The sequence below is a fragment of the Mustela erminea genome, chromosome 13 (genome assembly GCF_009829155.1).
Source record: "Mustela erminea isolate mMusErm1 chromosome 13, mMusErm1.Pri, whole genome shotgun sequence".
NCBI lineage: Eukaryota > Metazoa > Chordata > Mammalia > Carnivora > Mustelidae > Mustela > Mustela erminea.
Genome location: NC_045626.1, coordinates 75738748 through 75758516, shown reverse-complemented (window position 1 = coordinate 75758516; position 19769 = coordinate 75738748). Strand labels below are relative to the sequence as shown.

The window sequence follows — 19769 nt, the reverse complement described above, 5'->3', positions numbered from 1 at the left end:
TTTCTCTAAGGGACTTTTGTTCAAAGTGATGTCTTCCAACTTCCTCTCCACAGAGTAACATTCCTCTCCTTTGTTTGTTGGACTTGCCTATGGTTTTGCCATAGTGTGTCCCACATTGTAATTCTCTACTCTTCTTGAGTAAACCCATTTTTGCTGGTAAAAGATCGACTTTTATTTTTAAGGTGGACATACCTTGAGGACCAGGAAACCTGACTCTGCACCCTCCTCTACCCCCATGGCCCAGGGTGGGCAAGACAACGGAGACCAGGGACCCTGCTCCCTAGAAGTCCCTGCCAACATTCTCACCTCCTCATCAGCCCATGGTTGAACAGGCAAACAGGCCTTAAGGCAAGTGGGTCTCTACCCTGGCAACAATTAGAACTACCTCAGCAGCTTTTAAACATGTCAGTGCCCAGGCCACACCTTGATTTATCAAATCAGGTTCTGGGGATGGAGTCTAGGCATCTCAATCTTCTCTGACAAGGCTGTCCACTGGCCTCCTGCTGGGCTGACTTTCTCAGCTAAGTGCTCCCCTCTGGGTGGCCAGAGCCCAGCATGGTGCTTAGCACATGGTCAATGCTCAGTACAGATTTCAGGGCAAATGAACTTCTGCTTGGCACTGGCTCCCTGAAGTCAGAGCAGCGGAAGTGGAAAGAAACCCAAGCAGTGCATTCCAAGGCCATGGACTGAAGACATGGGAACTTGCCACCAGTCTGTTCGCCCACTCCGTCCTGGCACCTTCAGGAGCCTGGACAGCTAAGAGTCTGGCTCGTTAAAGAAAGAGACCCCTTAGCCTTAGCCCCTTTAGGACTCTCGGGGGCCGTCTATTTTGAGCGTCCCCCAGAAGAGACGCTGAAGAAGGAGCAGATCCTTGGGAACAGCAGGAAGGGTGGGAGGGAAGGGAAGGGAAGGAAACCAACAAATAGGTGTTACTGAGCAAATGAGTGCCGTGGGCAGCCCCATGGCGGGGCTCTGGGGCAGACAGAGTTGTCCCACCCCAGGGACAAGCACCTGGGACATTTACCTACTTATTCTCATTTGCCAATTCTCTAGCACTTTGGCCCAGACACCCGGGTTGGCCTAAGAAGCTACTGCCCGTGGGGCGCCTGGGTGGCTCGTGGGTTAAAGCCTCTGCCTTCGGCTCAGGTCATGATCCCAGGGTCCTGCACTGGGCTCTCTGCTCAGCAGGGGGCCTGCTTCCCTTCCTCTCTCTGCCTGCCTCTCTGTCTACTTGTGATCTCTGTCTGTCAAATAAATAAAAAAAAATCTTAAAAAAAAAAAAAAAGAAGAAGAAGAAAAGAAGCTACTGCCAAGCAACAGAGTGATGAGTGTCCGGGCATACGGGTAGGATGCCGGCAGCAGCAGCTACAGCTAGGTCTGAGGGTCTCTTCCCCACACCATGAATGCAGTCCCGAGTAGAAAACAGGTCTGATCTCCAGAAAAAGATCTCTGCTGTCCTACCTGTAGGTGGTTCCTCCAACACAGTACAAGAGTGAGGTCTGGAACCACACATCCTGGGTTTACATCCCAACTCTCGGGGTCGCTGTCCACACTCTCACTGCCAAAGACCATTTAAACCCAGCAGAGGGAGAGCTCGGCACAGGCTGGGCCTGAGTGGAGGGCGTGGAGGTGGCCTGTTTATTCTTAGCAATGAGGTAGGAGAGGAAAAAGATGCCTTGGGCTGCCAGAGCTGCATAGCACCTTTCAAAGGGAGAAGCCAGACCACAGTCTTCCTGGCTTGCCAAGTTTGGCTGGAAATTCTTTCCACCCCAGGCCGTGGGGAATGCGGGGAATTCAGGGTGAGCCTGCCAGGGCCTTCCAGAGCCCCTTAAATAAAACTTCTTCACTCTGGTGTCTGAGCGGTGGTCAGACATGATGTGGGCTGTTCAAAGAGCTGGGCCTGGCAGGCAGGACCCCTGAGGCTGGGCTCTTGGCCCGTCTGTAGTTTTCCTTCCCCTGTCTGAAAGCCTTGATTCACGCAGGAGCTGGCCCAAGGAGGGTAAGGGGAACTGAGAAGGTTAAATGTCCTCAGAACCAAGGCAGGAGTAAGGACACCACCACAGCCATGTTGATGCTCCAGCCTCAGAATGTTCAGAGAGAGCTGAGTGCCATCGAGACCTGGCTTTTTGGTTCAAACTGTTATTGCCCTCCAGGAGAGGAACAAAAGCCCTTTGCTGGGGCAGCAGCATGGGAAAGAGCACACACCCTGGACTCCAGAGTTCTGGGTTCACATCCTGTTCCCATCACCAAGAAGCCGTGTAAGCCCTGGGCCTGCATCGAACATATAAAAAGTAATCAAAGGAAACCTCACTAAAAGGGAGTCAGGAGGCTAGAAGGGAGAGGGGGCAGAGTAGTGTTCGAGTATCCATTATAGGAAGAACTGTCAGTTGCAGACTCCCAACAGAAGATTCAGGAAATAATCAATTATAGGCTAGGGCAGGGCGGTGGGGGGGGTGGTGGTGGGGGGTTTGTATATTGCATTCCCCACCAGAAATCAACTACCCTAACAACTAAGCTAGTGAGAAACTGTCAGCACCCTGAAGTCTTGCTTTGCTTAGAGGACTTTCATTCAAAACAACCATACTAACTTCCTCTTTCTCCATAAAATGTTTCTCTCCTTTGTTGGTTACACTTGCCTATGGTTCTTCTGTTTTGCTATTCTCTGCTGTTCCCAGAAAAAAACCATTTGCTGGTAAAAGAACTTCTATATTTTCAAGTTAACAGATGTTGCTGTGCCTCAGTTTCCTTAAAGGATGATCCCTAGATTATGGGGTCGCTATGAGGGTTAAATGAGTACACAGTTCTTAGAGCAGAGCCTGCTTTACAGAAAGTACTTGATAAACAGTAACCCATGAGCCTGGCATATGGAAAATATTCCAAAAATAGTAACTCTCCTGGATACTGACTGCTTTTCTCCATCCGTCTAGTCCAAGCGTTTAAGAATTGCAGATGTGAAGGAGGAGAGGTCCGGCCTGACATCTCTGATTACTCTCTATGAGTCATATGGCAAACGATTCCAGTTTCCCATCTGTAAGATAGGAATAATTGTAGGAGCCCCTTCATGGAGTTGTCCTGAGGATTAAGTGAGTCCGAGAATGGAGCAGCACAGTGGCTGGTACACAGGAAGTCCATGATACTTTTGTTGTTGTTGTTATTATTACTCGTTATTTTTGCTGGAATGACTCAGCGATCCACATTCAGTCATCAAACACTTTTGTTGCAGACATCAGCTCTCTGAGAAGAATCAAACATGCAATGAGCCTCCACAGGCTAATTAATTCTAAGGATCTGTGTGTCCCCTTGAAAAAAGGGGTTTGTTTCCAGAAGAGAGAGGAGAATGGGCAGGCAGAAGGAACCATGTCCACTCAGGCTCCCAGATCATCAGGTACAAGTGTGGGGATGAGCTGTGTACTTAAAATGGGCATATTAACGATGCCAGGAAGCAGGGCTCAAATCCATTCTTTCTGATCCTGAGTCCCTACTGTGCTGCCTGGGAAGCCAGAGGCAGCTGCACATTCTACAGAGAGGCAGAGCCTACTTCCCTTCCTGTCATTGTGGGCTGGGTTTTCAGGACCCTCCCTGCAGTACTAACTGGGACAAGCAGGACCCCACAAGCGGATGGTGGACGGCGTTCTACGAGACCATGCAGGCAAACAGGTGCACTCTGATTAAGTAAACTTGGGAAACCTGCCACCTCACGTCACCCCCCAAAGGAGCTGGTTTTTGAAGGTCCTGAGAAATCCCCCATAAGGAAGACTCTCCTCTGAATTTAACCCCTAGTTACTTGTAACACAGTTGGAATATCTGCCCCTGTAACTTACTAACACTTCCAGGAATGACCTCACAGATCAGTAGATCGGAGATCTTTGCGGGGGGGGGGGGGGGGGGGCAGAGCCATTGCACAGCTTGGAGAAAAAGCCCTCCTTTCCACCCCCAGCCTTTCGGAAACCCCCTTGCCTTGGTCTCTGCGTGGGCAGGGTGAAGCCTTGCAAAGCAGCTCCTGCAGCTGGTTCGCCTGAATAAAGTGGCAACATTCAAGAAAAGTCCTGCTGTTGGTCTTTGCAAATTATGGGACTCTCAGGAGAAACCAACTGGGGAGAAGGGGGCGGGAGGGGGCAGTGGTGAGGCCCAGAAATTGGGGGAATGCAATGCATCATAATGACAACTGGGGGAAAAATAAAACAACCAACGGAGAAAAATAATTTGGAGAATTATTGAATGCCAGAACCCCAAAGCTATAAACAGGATGTTTGAAAGATTTCAAGCATAAAGGTCACAATCTGCAATTTAAATGGATAGTTTGTTGCCTTTTTTCTTGGTTATGGTTGGTTGCCACCAATTAGTTGAAGTGCGTATGTGTGTGTGCGCACGCGCGCTGTGCCGCACACAGGTTTTTCAAAGAGTGCTTCTCAATCAGGCTGGGATGGTTGAGAGCCCCTAAGCCCACACAGGGGTGGGCACATCCTTTACAGCATGAGAACAAGCAGAACTCATGCCACACAGCAAGGGCCTTCTTCCTCTTTCTGGGGAAAAAAATAAAACTAATAACACAGCATAAATGCCTGCTCACTCCCAGCTCTCTGCAGTGGTTTTACCCTGAAGAAAGGGATCCCAGAAAATCATCCCTGGGGTGGGATTGCCCCTAGGGTCCCACCTCGTCCAGGGGTCCTAGTTTACCGGAATCCTATTTACCGACTAGGTGGGTGCACCACCGTCCACTTTGTGAGAGCTGAATTTGTGGCTGGCGGGGAGGTCAGTCGGCTGAAGGCCAGGTTGGGACCCTCCTCTGCTGCTCACGGGAGGGTGTGTGTGACAGTGACAGGCAGAGGGGCTAAACTCAGAGCGGCTCTTAGGATGGCGTTTCTTTGGATAACGCACATGTGAATCGCCTGGGCGTCTGTGTTGAGCACTTCGCTCAACTGCTCCGTAGTTTTTCGGTCTCAGCATCTGCTCTGTGTGGCCCAGCAGCCTTCAGGGGCCTTGAACTGATGCCGACTCTTCCATGGCCACATGTCCTAAATGAACAACCTTTGGTCATAAGTAAATGTAAGTTCCCCACGTGGACCCACCAAGGGCCCTTGTGATGAGCGTTCTCTCCTGCCGCCCATGGCCACGAGGCTTACAAGAATCCCACCCTTTTTGTTTAGAACTGACCAATCTAGCCTCAGACTGGGAACCCATGGACCATAATGAAGGCGTGTGCCCCCAGCACTCTGCCTGGCCCTTCCTGCTCAGACCCCTCCAGGCAGCTGAGTACCCCTTGCCTGCCTGACAGGTGAGTAACCAATGAACTCTATTTCACACCACTGCTGTCTTGGGTAACTGTGGCTCAACACCCTCCTCCCCCAAGCTCCATTAACAAATGTTAATTTAATGAAGTCACAACAATCTCTTTGAAATGCAGATTCCAACTCACTAAATCTGTGATGGAATTTGAGATGCTGCATTTCCAGTGAGCCTGATGGGGCTGGTTTCAAGAACACTTTGGATGGGCAGGGCTCTAGACCAGCGTGGGCCAGTGGAAAGTTCTGTGCTTAGGGTGAGGTTTTGTGTCCATGCTGCCTAATACGGTAGCCACCAGCCCCATGGGACTGCTGAGTACCTGAAAGGTAGTACATGAGTCTAATGAACTGAACTTCAAATTTTATTTAATTTTAACTATTTTAAATTTCAATAACTAAGTGAGGGTAATGTGGACTGAGCTCTGTGTGGTCAGGGACCATACTTTTCTCTCCCTCTGGGATCCCCCTTAGCAGAGTGCCTAGTCTATACCGGGTCTTTAATAAATATTTATTGACTGCATTATCACCTAATATAATTGAAGAATGAGTTTTAAATCTTGTTTGTTAGAACCCTGTAGTTGTTAAGTGACCAAAATTCACCCTATGGTTTTAAGATCAGAACCCATCTTGAACTTGAACTCCTACTAAAGACTTCATGAGCCCCCAAGACCCATTTGCAGAAAGATCGGGGGTGAAAGCAATCTCCAGGAGGGTCGGAAGCCAGAAACTAATTAGCAACATCCTCTCTGTCTAGTCTACTGTCGGCAAACTGGTTCATTCCCTCAAGCTAGTCATCCTCACTGGTCTCAAACCAGTTATCACGGGTGGCTCTGGACATCTAAACATTAGAACCTTCCGACCACACAAAATAGCATTGTTCCCCACCAGAAAACTCCCAGGGAAGTTCGTTGATTGGCTGGGCTTGGGTCATGTGCCAATTCCTGGACCAATCACTGTGGTCGGGGCCTTGGGATTCTGAGATTGGCCAAGTTAGACTCCAAGGTGTCCCTACCACATTCAGGGATGGCTTCCTCCAAGACACACAAGATTGGAATGGAAAGAAGCAGTTTTCCCCAAGATGGGTTATGCTATTTCTGGGCAAACAAAACAATCAGTGTGGGGAAAAGGGGATCGAGGGAGGCTTCCAGCTTCTGTAAATGGTTTTGGGGAGGCATTTCTTTGGGCTCGATCAAGGGTATGGAATTGCCTTCTCTGATTGTGTCCTAAGGCATAAAGAGAAGAAGATTCCATTGGTCCAACTGGTTTCACTCTACTCTCCCGTCCCTGGTATGTTAGTGAAGTCACAGGTTTCTAGAAACCAAGACATCTCAAAAGAAGGTACCATTTGAAATCGAACGACGAGCAGGAGTTCACTGGGTGGAGAAGCAGAAGGAGAGAAAGAACACTCCAGGGAGGAGAGAGAGCGTCTTCAAAGGCAAGGTGGAGAACGAGCATGCGGTGTGGGGGAGCAGGGGAGCGTCTGCTACAGAGGGTAGGCTGGAACTGTGGGAAAGGAGGCAGGAAGTGGATTTCAGGCCCGGCTGCAGAAGGCCTTGGGTGCCAAGTGAAGGAGTCTGGGTTTCAGCTGTGGGAAACAGGAAGCCATTTGGAGGTCTTGAGCAGGGGGTAGTGTAGTCAGAGCTGTGTATGTTCTAAGAGATTGCTGTGGATGACTTTGGAGTGGTGATGGGAGGCAGGGTGCCAAGGACAAGGCTGTCCCAATATGTCTTTAAGGAATGGCTGCCTCCAGGGCTCTCCCAGTTCAGGCTGCTGGTGTGCTTTCTCCCTGTCTTATGCTCAGACCTTGACCTGGCTGGATCCAGGTCTTCTCTGTGCCACTTTCCAGCAGTGGGCAGGTTACTTCATTTCCCTAAGCCTGTTTGCTCACCTCAAAAATGGAAGTAGGAATACCCATGGTGCACAGCGGCTATGGGTTTGCAAGGCCGACATGGATGTGATGGGTCCCAGACCAGCAGACCCCAGACTCACCCCTAGTAGGAGATCAGCAAAAATTGCTGTTGTGATTCGCACAGTTGTGGCTCCTGAGTTTATTTGCATGGGAAAAGGTTGAACACAGAAGACATGGGAAAGAAATAACATTCAAAACACAAGCTTCTTGGACCAGCTCTGTAACCAGGACGGGCTGACATCCCCTGACCTTCATGGTAAAAACCTTTCAGCCCACAAGCCCCGGGCTCTCTCTCTTCCTAGGATACTCATGGGTTTCAATTGGAACACACCAGAAGAGGTTGGTTTCCAAGAGTATTTCCCTGGAGGCTGGGCGGGCATCTCCAGGGAGAATGAGGACATCGGGCTGCATCTTGGACTGACCTGTTTGCCGGGCCTGACAGCCACATGTCCCGCCGGAAAAACCCTAGCATGGAGCCTGGACGACCCCGGCCTGAAACCTCCCAGTGCATGATTTCCGGAAGGTTGTCTCACCTGGTGGGCCTCAGTTTCTCCATTGGGAAGATGGCAACAGTACTGTCCACATGGGGCTGTGGTGGGGACTGATGGAGGAAAAGCGTTCAGGTTCAAAGCCCATGGCCAAAAACAAATTCTTTCTTTCTTTCTTTTTTTCCTTTCCTTTTCTTTTTTTAAAGTTTCTTTTCAGTGTACCAAAAAGAATTCTTGAGAGATCTTTAGTGCAAAAAGGTGGTTTCATTAAAGCACAGAGACAGGACCTCTCGGGAGTAAGAGCTGCCCTAGGGTCGTGAGGAGTGGCCCATTATGCACTTTCAAGTTGGGAAGGGGATAGTTTAGAGTAAACCTTTTAAGGAATTTGGGAACAAGGTTTCTAGGACCTTGAAGAGGCTAGCTATTGTTGGAAAAGGTCATTTATTATTGTCTAATAAAACCTTAGCCATGAGACCCTTCAGATGATTATCAGTGGACCACAGGCTTGGGGGGTGATTGCCAAGACCTATCTTGGAGGGGTTAAGAGATACAGGAAACTTCCAAAGGAATTTTTATATGTTAAAGTTGACTTACAGGATCCTAGGCAGGGGGGGGGTGGTGGGGGGGTGGGGGGGTGGGGGGGGTGGAGTTGAGCTAGGATTGCCTTTTGCCCTTAGCAAAGTGTCAACATCAAGGCAGTTGAGTTCCTAGAGGAAGTTCTTTTTTCAAGGGCTTGTCAATGGGCTGTAGGTAGTAAGGAAAATTAATAATTTTTCCTCTGCCTTTGTTTCTCACATCAGGGATTAAATCAACTAATGCATGTGGCACGTGGTCCCACGGCTATGCCTCCAGTTTAGGCTCAGAAATGTGCATTTATTAGTTCCTATAATGTGTGAACGCCTTGCTCTGTGCTGGTACTACCTGACAAATAAGACAGGGCTTTTGGCTCCATGGGTAGGCTTGGGGCACAGATAACTGGATACATAAGCAACAGTGTTTTAAGACAGTCTTTACTCTGGGCACCTGGCTGGCTCAGTTGGTAGAATGTGCAACTCTTGATCTCGGGGTTGTGGGTTCAAGTCCCACATTAGGTATAGAGATTATTTCAAACAAAATCTTAAAAAAAAAAAAAAAAATCCATCCAGGGGCACCTGGGTGGCCCAGTCGATTAAGAGTCTGCCTTCGGCTCAGATCATGATTCCAGGTCCTGGGATCGAGCCCCACATTGGGCTCTCTGCTGAACGGGGATTCTGCTTCTCTCTCCCTCTGCCCCTTCTCCCTGCTCATGCATGTGTGCGCTCTCGATCTCGCTCTCTCTCTCTTATAAATAAATAATCTCAAAAAAAATAAAAAAGTCTCTGCTTGGTACTGCTCCTGTCAGTGAGAGGTGTGTCAGTATATAATTGGGAATATGACTTTCCCATGGAAGTCAAGGTACACTCAGGATAATGTTCTTGCCTCTGAGCTGAGCTGTGGTATGGGGATCTCCTGGCACAGACCGCCCTCCTTCCGTGGCCTTTCCCAGAGGGCAGACCTGTATTCAGTTTGAAGGCTCTTCCTGTCCGACCTTGCTTTCTCTGTCTTCTACCTCTGCAGCAGTTTCTGCCATGGAACCCCTGCACTTTGAATTGCACCTGTGAGCCTGCATGGCGGGGGACCTGAACTCCTTGAGCATCCGGTGGAAGTGAAGCTCATAGGGATGCCAGATGGGCAAGTAACTTGGATAAGAAATGAGGAATAGCGCCCCTGGTGTTCAGTCCTGGGAGACTCATTCAACCCCTCCGGGCCTGTTTCCTCCACCCAAAATGGGAGTTGTGATGCTACTTCTTTCCTAGGGCTGCTAGATTGAATGAGATCATCTTTGCCCAAAGGCTCAGAGCTGGGTCCTTGGAGGGGACAGGCCTGGAGCGCCGCTGGGACCAGATGGCCTTACCTTTCTGGCGCCTCTGCAGATTCTGGAAGAGCTCCTTTGGCTCCTCTTGCAGAAAGGAAACCCCGGGGTGGCACAGGCCTCTCTCTGTGCTCCGCCCACAATTATGGCTCCAGGAGAAGGGTCCACCTGGTGGGTATTTTGGCTGGGATGTGTGGTGTCTCCATGGCAGTTTGACCATTATCTGGGACATCTGATCCCAGGAAACTGCCAAATCAGATAATTTGCCTGTCTCTCTGGATCAGATGTCCTCAGTAATGGCCCTTGTCTCCACCTGGCTGGGTCCTCAGTAGACAATCCCCCCTTTCAGTGAGCCTGAAACGAAAGCTGGTTTCAGCTGGTACCGTTCAAGGTCAAGGCTTCGGAGAAGTTGCTAACTGAGAGGCCCACAATTGCCCTCTATATTATATGACTCCATCCGTGATGTCGCATAAACAATCAGTAACTAATAGTGGTTAAAATACTGCAATTGGCAAGTTTTTTTTATATTAAACAACATTTTAATTGAAGTGTAATATATGGCCATAAGTGTACAAGCAATAAGAGTATAGCTTATGCATTCTCACGAAGAACACACCCTGGGAACCAAGACCCAGACCAACCAATACAACACTGTCCATCCCCGGATGGCCCCCCCAGCCCACTTCCAACCTCTTACTGAAGCACAACCACTACTCTGACATCTAGCCTCCTGGTTAGTTTTGCCAGCGCTGAACTTCATGTAAATATCAGCAAGTAAAAGCTTTGGGTCTGGTTTGTTTCATCCATACTGTTTGGGACATTCGTTTGTGTGGTCCCGATAGCAGTAGTGTGTTCATTCTCTGCCGGAGAGTATTATCCTGCAGAAAGAGTGCAACGCTGTCCATTCTTCCACGAATGGACATTTGTGTTGTCTCCAGTTTGGGGCTATTAACAAACAGTGCATTTGAATTTGTGTATTTTTGTGAAGATATATGCCTCTGTGTGTTAGGCATCAGATTTTTTACTAAAAAAATATAAAATAGGGGGCAACTGGGTGGCTCAGTGGGTTGGGCCTCTGCCTTTGGCTTGGGTCGTGATCTCAGGGTCCTGGGGTGGAGCCCCGAATCAGGCTTTCTGCTCACTGGGGAGCCTGCTTCCCCCTTTCTTTCTGCCTGCCTCTCTGCCTACTTGTAATATCTCTGTGACAAATAAATAATTAAAATATTAAAAAATATAGTTATATAAAATAGAAAGGGATGCCCTTGTGACATTATTCTTCTCCATCTCTTTCATGGTGACATAAATAGGCCTTGGGATTAGGAAGCCACGTTAGAACCTGTCCAGGTACCTCTAGGACCTGTGTCCCTGTTTTAGTAGGTCCCCATGTGACCATTGTTGGTTCCCTAGAAGGAAGTGAGGTTTTGAGGGAAGCACTTTGGAACAGAGACCTGCTCAGCACCTTACCCAGAGGGGGGTCCTCTGCACACCTCCCATCCTCAGTGCTGCCTCCCATGCCCCCCATGACCTCAGACAACTTCCCAACCTCTCAAGTCTTGGGGTGTCATCTGTGAAGACAGGTTAGAAGTGGTTGATCTTGGGTGTGCCTGGCTGGCTCAGTCGGTGCAGCATGTGACTCTTGATCTCAGGGTTTTAAGTTCAAGCCCCATGTTGGGTGTAGAGATTACTTAACAATAAAATCTTTTTTAAAATGGCTGATCATCTTGGATGTCTCCAGTTTTCAAATAATTTGAAACTAACTGCTGTTGATAATTAATTATGATATGAATAGTTATTTGTTGAATACTTCCATTGCTTTAAGCAATTTACACCCATGATGTCACTTAATTCTTCCAAGATTTATTATCCCTATTGTAATGTTGAGGAAACCGAAGCTCAGAGATTAAATCCCTTGTTCGAGACACATAGCGAATATCTGAATGGAGATAGGAATTAGGCCTTCACTCTCAACAGCTAGCTTGGGTTTTTTTCTTTAATAAAATATTTCAGGCATACGGGGGCACCTAGGTGACTCAGTGGGTTAAGCCTCTGCCTTCAGCTCAGGTCATGATCTCAGGGTCCTAGGATCAAGCCCCGCATGGGGCTCTCTGCTCGGCAGGGAGCCTGCTCCTTCCCCCCACCCCCTGCCTGCCTCCTCACCTACTTGTGATCTCTCCATCAAATAAATAAATAAAATCTTAAAAAAATAATAAAAATAAAAAATAAAATAAAACATTTCAGGCATACAATAGAAAATCCAAAAAACAATAAAACTTCTACGTATCCACCAAACGGCATCGGAAGTAGAACATTAAAGACACAATGAAAGTGCTCTGGGATCTTTGCTGCCCCCTTTCTCCCCCCACAGCCATAAACTCTCTCCTGAACTTGGTATTCACAGTTTCTCTGCTTTTACTGTACATGTAGGTGCTCATAAAAATATACTGAATTGTCTTCCATAGTTCTGAATTTTATTAACTAGTATTATGTATGTGTCCTTTTGCAATTAGCTTATTTATTATCTTGCAGCCAGCTTTTTGGTTTTTTTACTCAATGCTCTAATTTCTGAGATTTATCCAAGCTGATGCATAGAGTTCTAGTTCATTACTTTTCACGGCCGTGTGGTACCTTCCCTTTAAGAATATACCGGAATTGGTCCCTCTATTCTCTCGCTTGTTGGGCATTTGGATTCTTTCTGGCGTTCTGCCATTAAAAGGTACTGCAGTACACATTCTTCTACTTTTACATACCTTTGCCTCTTTTACTGAATTTTTAATGAGTGAACTCTCTGGATCACACCAGATTTTCTTTTCATCTGTATATATCTGTGGCAATACTGGACAGTTTTATTAATTCATTCATTTCTTTCAGAGCACCTGTGCTCTAGACCGAATGTGTCCCTCCAGAATTCGTACATTAAAACCTCACCCCTAAGGTGATAGTAGGAGGAGGTGAGGCCTTTGGAAGGTGAATAGGTTACCTGGGTGGAAGCCCTATGAATAGGATCCTTGCCCTTACAAATGAGACCTGAAGAGAAATCCCTCAGCCCCGTCCACCCTAAGAGGACACAGCAAGAAAATGGCTGTCTGCAAACCAGGAGGTGCGCTCTCCCCAGACACCGAATCTGTTGGCACCTTGGTCTTGCACTTCCCGGCCCCCAAAACTGTGGGAAATAAATTTCCGTTGCTTATAGGCCACCCAGTCTTCAGTGTTTTTGTTACAGAAGCCCAAGCAGACTAACACAGCCTACTGTGTGCAGAGCGCTGTGTTGAGTGAGTGCCAGGGATAGAGGAATGGTTGAAAGACACAGCCCTTGGACTCTGGGATTCTGCATGGCAGGCCAGCCCCCATCAGACGGGTGGGGCTGGGGCGGGGCAGGGGGGGGGATGTGGGGGAAATCACAGGAGGATTCTGAATGGAGGGGCTGGGGAGCAGAGAGAGATTCCTGGCAGACTCCTTTGGCTCAGGTCATGAACCGGGACTCCCCACACCAAGCCCCAGTGTTGGGCTTCCGGCTTCTCGGGGAGCCTGCTTCTCCCTCTCGCTCTGATGCTCCCCCTGCTTGTGTTCTCTCTGTGTCAAATAAAAAAAAATAAACGACATCTTAAAAAAGAAAAAGAAAGCTACCATCAAAGGGGAGTTAGTTACCACGCAGCACAGCTCGCTCACTACTCTAACACTCTTTCCATTTATACCAGCTACTCAGGAAATTACAGCAAATACTATTTTTAGACACTGTGGTTCAAAGACAGGGATGTACTGGTTAGTGACTTGTTCTACGAACGTAGCTTGGAGTTGTTACGTCATCTTACTCACAGAAGCTCTCTTACATCATTGTTTTGGTCTTTATAATTGATTTCAAAGATGGCTTTGTTTCTTCACTCTCCTCCGTGAGTCCTGCAGCAGACTTGGGCCAAGAAACAGTAGGATTCTGTGCTGAAATAGCGAGAGCAGAGAGAGGAAGAGGCTCAGAAACCTGATACCCAAAAGAGGGCCAGGCCAAGGACCCACTCAGAGTAGGACCTTAGCAAAAATTAGAGTTTGTTCAATGTCTCATTCTGCCCGAACTGACTGTATGGTTTAGACAAAAATCCTAAAACTTTACTCCTTAATTTTTTTTTTAAGATTTTATGTATTTATTTCAGGACACCTAGGTGTCTCAGTTGGTTAAGCCGCTGCCTTCGGCTCAGGTCATTATCCCAAGGTCCTGGGATCGAGTCCCGCATCGGGCTCCTTGCTCGGCAAGGAGCCTGCTTCTCTCTCTGCCTCTGCCTGCTTTTGTGCTCTCTCTCTCTCTCTGACAAATAAGTAAATAAAATCTTTTTTAAAAATTTTATTTATTTGACAGATCACAAGTAGGCAGAGAGGCAGGCAGAGAGAGGGGGAAGCAGGCTCCCTGGCCAGCAGTGAGCCCAATCCCAGGACCTTGAGATCATGACCTGAGCTGAAGGCAGAGGCTTAACCCACTGAGCCACCCAGGAGCCCCTACTCCTTACTCTCTATAGCGAATCTCAATCTCTTGGTTTCAAAGACCAGCAAGGGGGTTACACAGTGTTTGGATGCTGCCCTGGCAACCCCAAGAATTGGGCAAGGGAAGAAAAAGCAGAATCAGCCCCCTCCCTCCACATGGTGGACATTATATGGGGGAAAACAATCCTGTCTCCAGAGCCCCCAGTTTCCACGGCTACAGAATGTCACGATGCTCTGTTGTACTGCTTGTATGGTGATGCCTGTGATGACTCTAACATCACAGCTGTGTATTTATACATGGTTCTACCCTCAAGGTGTTTTCCAATCCATAATTTTCCCAACAACCCTAGAAAGTAGGCAGGGAAAACATTATTCGTCCTTTTGTGGCTGATGAAGTGGACTCGAAAGGGGGAGTGACCAATCCAGGACACTTGCCTAACATTTGAACTTCACCTGCTTGAGTCCCAGCCTGGGGCTTTTTCCATTTCTCCATGAGCCCAATGCCTATGGCTGAGGGGGCGTTGGGGATTGGCGTTGGCCGCTGGAGATTAATAGCTCTGTTCTCAGATCCCCAGCACCTTGCAGGGGGCTCCATAGCCAGGCGTCAGTCCCTAGATCACTCAGATCACTCCCAGGAGGAGGTTTGTCCCCCAGACAGAGCAAGAGGGTTCTGAGCTGGGGAGGGACGAGGAGGACATGGGAAAGGTACCAAGTCTGCCATTTGGAATTGGGCTGGTGATTGGGCCGCAGGGGCCAGAAGAGCTGGGATCTAACCCAGCCTCTACTGTGAGCTTACTATGTACCCTCGGACAGAGGATTTCATCTGTCTGGGCCTCAGTTTCCCCATCTCTCAATGGACCAAGTCCTAATACCGATCACCTGAAGTTGTTGTTAGGAATTAATGGGAATTGTGCCTGCACTTTGCAAGGACTCAACAGTTGTTGACAATCAGTATTAGTGTTATTCAGATCACTTCTCCTCGCTAATGAAAAGCAACAGCTGCTATGAGTTGAGTATTTACTGGTCTTCGTCTTGTGTAAGCCTCACGACTCCAGAGGGTTGGTGTTCTTTCTGGCCCATGTTATAGATGTGAAACAGAGACTCAGAGAGGTGACAGCTGCTTGAGACAGAGCACAGATTTGAACCCAGATTGCTTGCACCTTTAAGCCGTAGCACTGCCTCTGTCCTCCTGGAGACTTCACTCTGGGAATGCTTTGTTCCTGATGGGGTTGGGCAGCCTGGAAGGTGTGTGTGACATCTGTAGTCTCTGTACTCCAGGCAAAGGAATGATTTGGTCTTCTAAAAGACACAGGAACAGTGGGAGAAGGGAAAGCATCAGAGCAGGGTTTGTCCAATGGTAACTGGGTGAAATGCACAAGTCCCCAACCTGGTAGAGTTTCTATTGGACTAGTGGTAGGGTAACTGTCATCTGGGATTGTTGAAGCTGGGGGCAGCTGGGGGGTCCAGCCTCAGCAAGGGGTTCATGAATTGCATCTGCCAGACCCCTCCTATCTCCTGATTGGAATGGTGTGCTTGGGATTATTCGCCTTATGCGAACTGCCTTTACATGTGGGTATAGAAAAAAGAGTGGGGGGAACTACATCAAGATCTTCATCATTATCTCTGGGTGGTAGGAATAGGGTTGATTTGCTTTCCTTCCTATATTTTAGTATTTTCTGAAATACCTACATTAGACCAGAATTAATTTTATAATTGGAAATACAACATGTTCTAATTAAAGAAATGCAGATGCAAATTCTGGTTGCTAGCCTCAACAAAGGTTGGCCCACATTAGGGCTTCTCCTTCAATCCCCAGCTTAACAGCACTGGTTTGGGAGTCAGAAGGTCCTGGGGTCCAGCTCCAATCCTCTGTAAGTGCGCTAACTTGGGTGAACTTAACATCCTGGGGCGCCAAATCTCTCATCTGCGAAGGGGAGTTGAAACAAGTTGCCTCGGGAGGCCTGGGTGGCTCAGCGGGTTAATCCTCTGGCTTCGGCTCAGGTCATGATCTCCTGGGATAGAGCCCCACATCGGGCTCTCTGCATAGCGGGGAGTCTGCTTTCCCCTCTCTCTCTGCCTGCCTCTCTGCCTACTTGTGATCTCTCTCTCTCTCTCTCTCTGTTACATGAAGAAATAAAAAAATCTTAAAAAAAGAAAAGAAACAAGTTGCCTCTTAGGGTTGTTTCCATAACTTAATGAGGTGATGTGTTTGGAACTACACTGGCCGGGTGCCTGGCATTTAGGAGACTGGCTCCATGGTGGTTCTCTTGAGAGCAGCTCCCTTTCCAGAGATTTGCAGGAGGTCCTTTGAAGGTGGGCCACATCGATAATCCCTCACTTTACAGATGAGGCTACTACAAGAGGTTCAGAGGGGGTGCTGAGACCCAAGGTCACACAGGGCAGAGGGAATCTTCTGCAACAGGCTCAGAGAGGGTAAATGACTAGCCCAGGGTCACACAGCTTAAACCTATTTCCTGTTAAAAAGAACAAAGTAAACACCAACAAACCAAACCGCCCTTTTCAGGGTGTTTACTCTGCAAGGTAACCTGCTAACCCAGCACAGCAGCAGCAGCAGCAGTAGCAGCAGAAGCAGCCAATCCTTTGCCATTTATCGAGCACTTCCTTAATGCCCGCCGCATGGCACTTTGCATCACTAATCCGCTCCGTTAATTCTCTACCGGACTCCCCAGAGCCGGGCCGCGAGCCCATTTTAGAGACGAGCAAAGCGAGGCCGGGAGGCCTGCCTGGCGCCGAGTTGCCTGGCTCCGCGGACGGCTGCAGGAGGGCCAGGTGGCACGTAAGGAGTTAAGCGGGGGCAGCGCTGTGGCTCCGCGCGAGGAGCGCGCCCGGTTGAGGCGCGCTGCTGGCGGCGGCGGCGGCGGCGCGGGGAGCTCGGGCGGGAGACGGGAAGTCCGGGCAGCGAGCGAGGCAGCGCGCGAGGCGGCGAGCGCGAGGCAAGGCGGCCGGAGCCCGGCGCCCAGCCGCCGCCCGCGCCCGCCGCGCCCCGGCCTCGCCATCCCCCGACCGGGTGGCCGCGCGCGCGCGGGGCCTCGTCGCGGCGCGGGGCACCCGCAGTGCCGCCCGCCCGGGCGCCAGGCTCGCGGGAGCCCGGCTTCCACTTCGCGCCGCCGCCCGCCTCCCCGGCTCGCCGGCTGGCGTCGCCACCGCCTCCTCGTCCCCGGCCGCCGCTGTCGCCGCTGCTGCAATCCAGGACGCACACTCTTGCACTTTCCCGCTGGCCGCGCGCAGGGTGGCCCCCTGCGCCAGCCCCGAAGAGCAGCCCCCCACCCCCGCCCCGGACCCGGCCCGGAGCAGGCTTGGTGGCGAGAAAGGCGATCCCGAGTCGGCTTTGCTGGATGCCACTGCAGCGGCTGGCAGCGGGGAAGGCGCCCACGGTTCGGGCGCGCCGAGGGGGACGCGCGAGTCGCCGAGGGAGACCCCGGCGCCTGCTGGGCTCCGCTGGCAGAGTTTGCAAGTGGCCGAGACCCCCCTCAGGTAAGGGTCGAGGCGGCAGGGCCGGGTAGAAGGGCTTCGGAGGGGGAGCGGGGCGGCCGAGCTGCCGCCAAACGATTCCTACCCCCAATCGGGGCTTCCAGGTCCAGACGCTTCCCCGCAGGCTGGGGGCTCAACGCTCAGAGCCGGGTGAGGAAGGAACCCGGAGTGGTGACAGCCCAGCGCCCGGGTAAATGACAAACTTTCTCTCCTCTGGCAGAGGGTGGGACGTTCAGGCTCATCCATGCGTCCTTCCTGCGGGCAATCCCGCTGGGTCCCCAAAGGCAGGCACTCGAGGCTTCTCAGGCTGAGCTGGGCCGGGGGTGGGGGGGAGGTGTTTGGAGGCAGTGGGCCCCTTTAATTGAATTGATGAATTTCCCCATATTCGGCCTGTTCACAGTTCGGGAGAGAAGGAGCTGGTCCTATTTTCAAGTTGGCTTCAGGAGGTGCTTGTCGCGGTGGTGCTGGGGTGCATGCGGCTTCCAGGGCTGCCCAGGGGAAGGGCTGTGTGCTTTGCAGCCTTGCTTCTGCCCATTCCCGCCGGTGTGTGTGTGTGTGTGTGTGTGTGTGTGTGTGGAGGGGGAGAGAGAAATGAGGCCTGGCCCCCTCTGCCAGACCTCCTGGATCCAAGCTCTTCTCGCAGCCCCAAGTGGCATCACAGGGGTCCACTCAGCTCCTTGGCAGAGACGCTAGGAGAGGTGGGGATCATCTCCCATTACCTGCAGCTCCTGAGATGAGCCAAAGATTTGGGGAAGTTACCTGGGCCGCTGAATAAGAGCATTCAGAGCCTGGGGAGGGATGAACTTTGTGCGGTAAAGGGGCTGGAATGGACAGCTGGATAGAGGCTCGCACTGTCCTCATCTGCAGCTTGGGCTGTCGGTAGTCCCCACACACTCCAGGTCCCTAGAGGCTCTGCAGAGCCCAAACATAGAACTCATGAGTTTGGCCAGATTTCTCTCCCTCCTAATGAAAAGCCTGCTCCCAAGAGGCCATCTGGTCTCTGAGGACCATTTGGGAGCCATCCCTGTGGTCACAGCCTCCTAGATGTATGGGGCTTTCTTGCAGGGGATACAGCCTAGAGTTGGGGCCATCTGGATGGACAAGTTGGTCAGGAAGGCATGCAGTGGAAATGCCTCTGACCATGACCTGAAGGTTAGAAATAATCCGCTGGTCCTGCTTGGGCTGGGCATCTGCCTCTGGGGAATAATACATTGCTGTGTGGTTCTGGGACGGTTCTCGAGTGATGAGGTAGGAGTCTCAGGACCTTCTGCCCTTGCTTAGGATTCTGACCTGGGGCCTAGCTAGGAGCTGCTTCCCTCTACTGCTGAGACCGGAGGTCAGAGGCTGGCGCTTGATGTCCTGGGGAAACCTCATCTCTGGGTCGGAAGACTGAGCATCAAGCCTTCTGTCAATGTGCTGTGTGACTTGGGCAAATTGCTAGACCTCTCTGGGCTCCAGTTGCTCCTTCTGCAAAATGAAGAGGTTTCATGTGTCTTCAGAGGTCCCAGTTCAGACACTCTAATGCCCTGAGCGATCATCACAGAGATTTTCAAAATCCCGTAGTACAGTTGAATGTTTCAAGGGCGTGGGACTCAGATGCATCTGAGGTGGACCAGTCATTTCACCCTCCGAACCTCAGCGGGCCTCTGTTAAGATGCGGAGTTCACAGTTCTTGTTAGGAAGAGTGTTGGGGGGGCAGGGGGCTGGTGCTTGGAAAGTGGTTATGGTAGAATCTGGTGAAGACTGGGTCTCCTCCGACACGGGTATGCAGGAGTGGGTCTGTCTGTTTCCAGCGAGTGTGTGGGAGCCTGTGGGGGCTGTTTTCCCCAGGGAGGCTCTCTCCTGTCCCACCTGAGCACCAGGTGATCCTGGCTGGGAGGCAGGGCCCTTGTTCTCTCCAATCAAATGACACCTGAAGTCCCGCCCCCATGATGCTTCCTCCATAAAAGCTCTGCTGGGCCAGCAGCTCCTAGAGAGGAGCTCAGGGCAGCCAGGGAGGGCTGGAGGCGCCCAGCTGCCACGTCGCCATGACAACAGAAGGTGGAGGTAAGCTGTCTCCATGGCTTCAACTTCATGGCAGTGTAGGGACCCAGGACCAAGAAGTTCAGTATGTCTGGGCGTCGAGCACCCAGGCTGCTGAGGCTGTTGGAGCGGGCAGAGCTGCTGTTGGCTGTTGGAGGGGGCAGAGCTGCTGTTCCTGAGGAACAGCTGTGCTGGGGAAAGTGCCTGCTGCACATGTG

At 50.6% G+C, this 19769-nt stretch overlaps 2 protein-coding genes across 3 annotated transcripts in view; one reads left to right on the top strand and one right to left on the bottom strand.

The window, feature by feature from the left end:
- Nucleotides 1–11811: 11811 nt before the first annotated feature.
- LOC116571520 (protein argonaute 2-like) overlaps nt 11812–19769 on the bottom strand; it is a 32639-nt gene continuing 24681 nt past the window's right edge. Inside the window, exons 2-4 of the mRNA XM_032309473.1 lie at nt 16782–17661; nt 13398–13503; nt 11812–13140 (exon numbers count right to left, since the gene is read on the bottom strand). Coding sequence (XP_032165364.1) covers nt 13446–13503; nt 16782–17661 — 938 coding nt within the window. The 3' untranslated portion in view covers nt 11812–13140; nt 13398–13445. The remainder of the gene's footprint in view (nt 13141–13397; nt 13504–16781; nt 17662–19769) is intronic.
- Nucleotides 17445–19769, top strand: part of WSCD2 (WSC domain containing 2) — a 116334-nt gene continuing 114009 nt past the window's right edge. The window contains exon 1 of one of the 2 annotated variants that reach the window (XM_032310549.1): nt 17445–17532. The gene's annotated coding sequence lies outside the window, so the exon portion shown is untranslated. Of the gene's footprint in view, nt 17533–19477; nt 19576–19769 lie in introns of those variants that run through there. The other variant, XM_032310550.1, reaches the window with a different exon arrangement.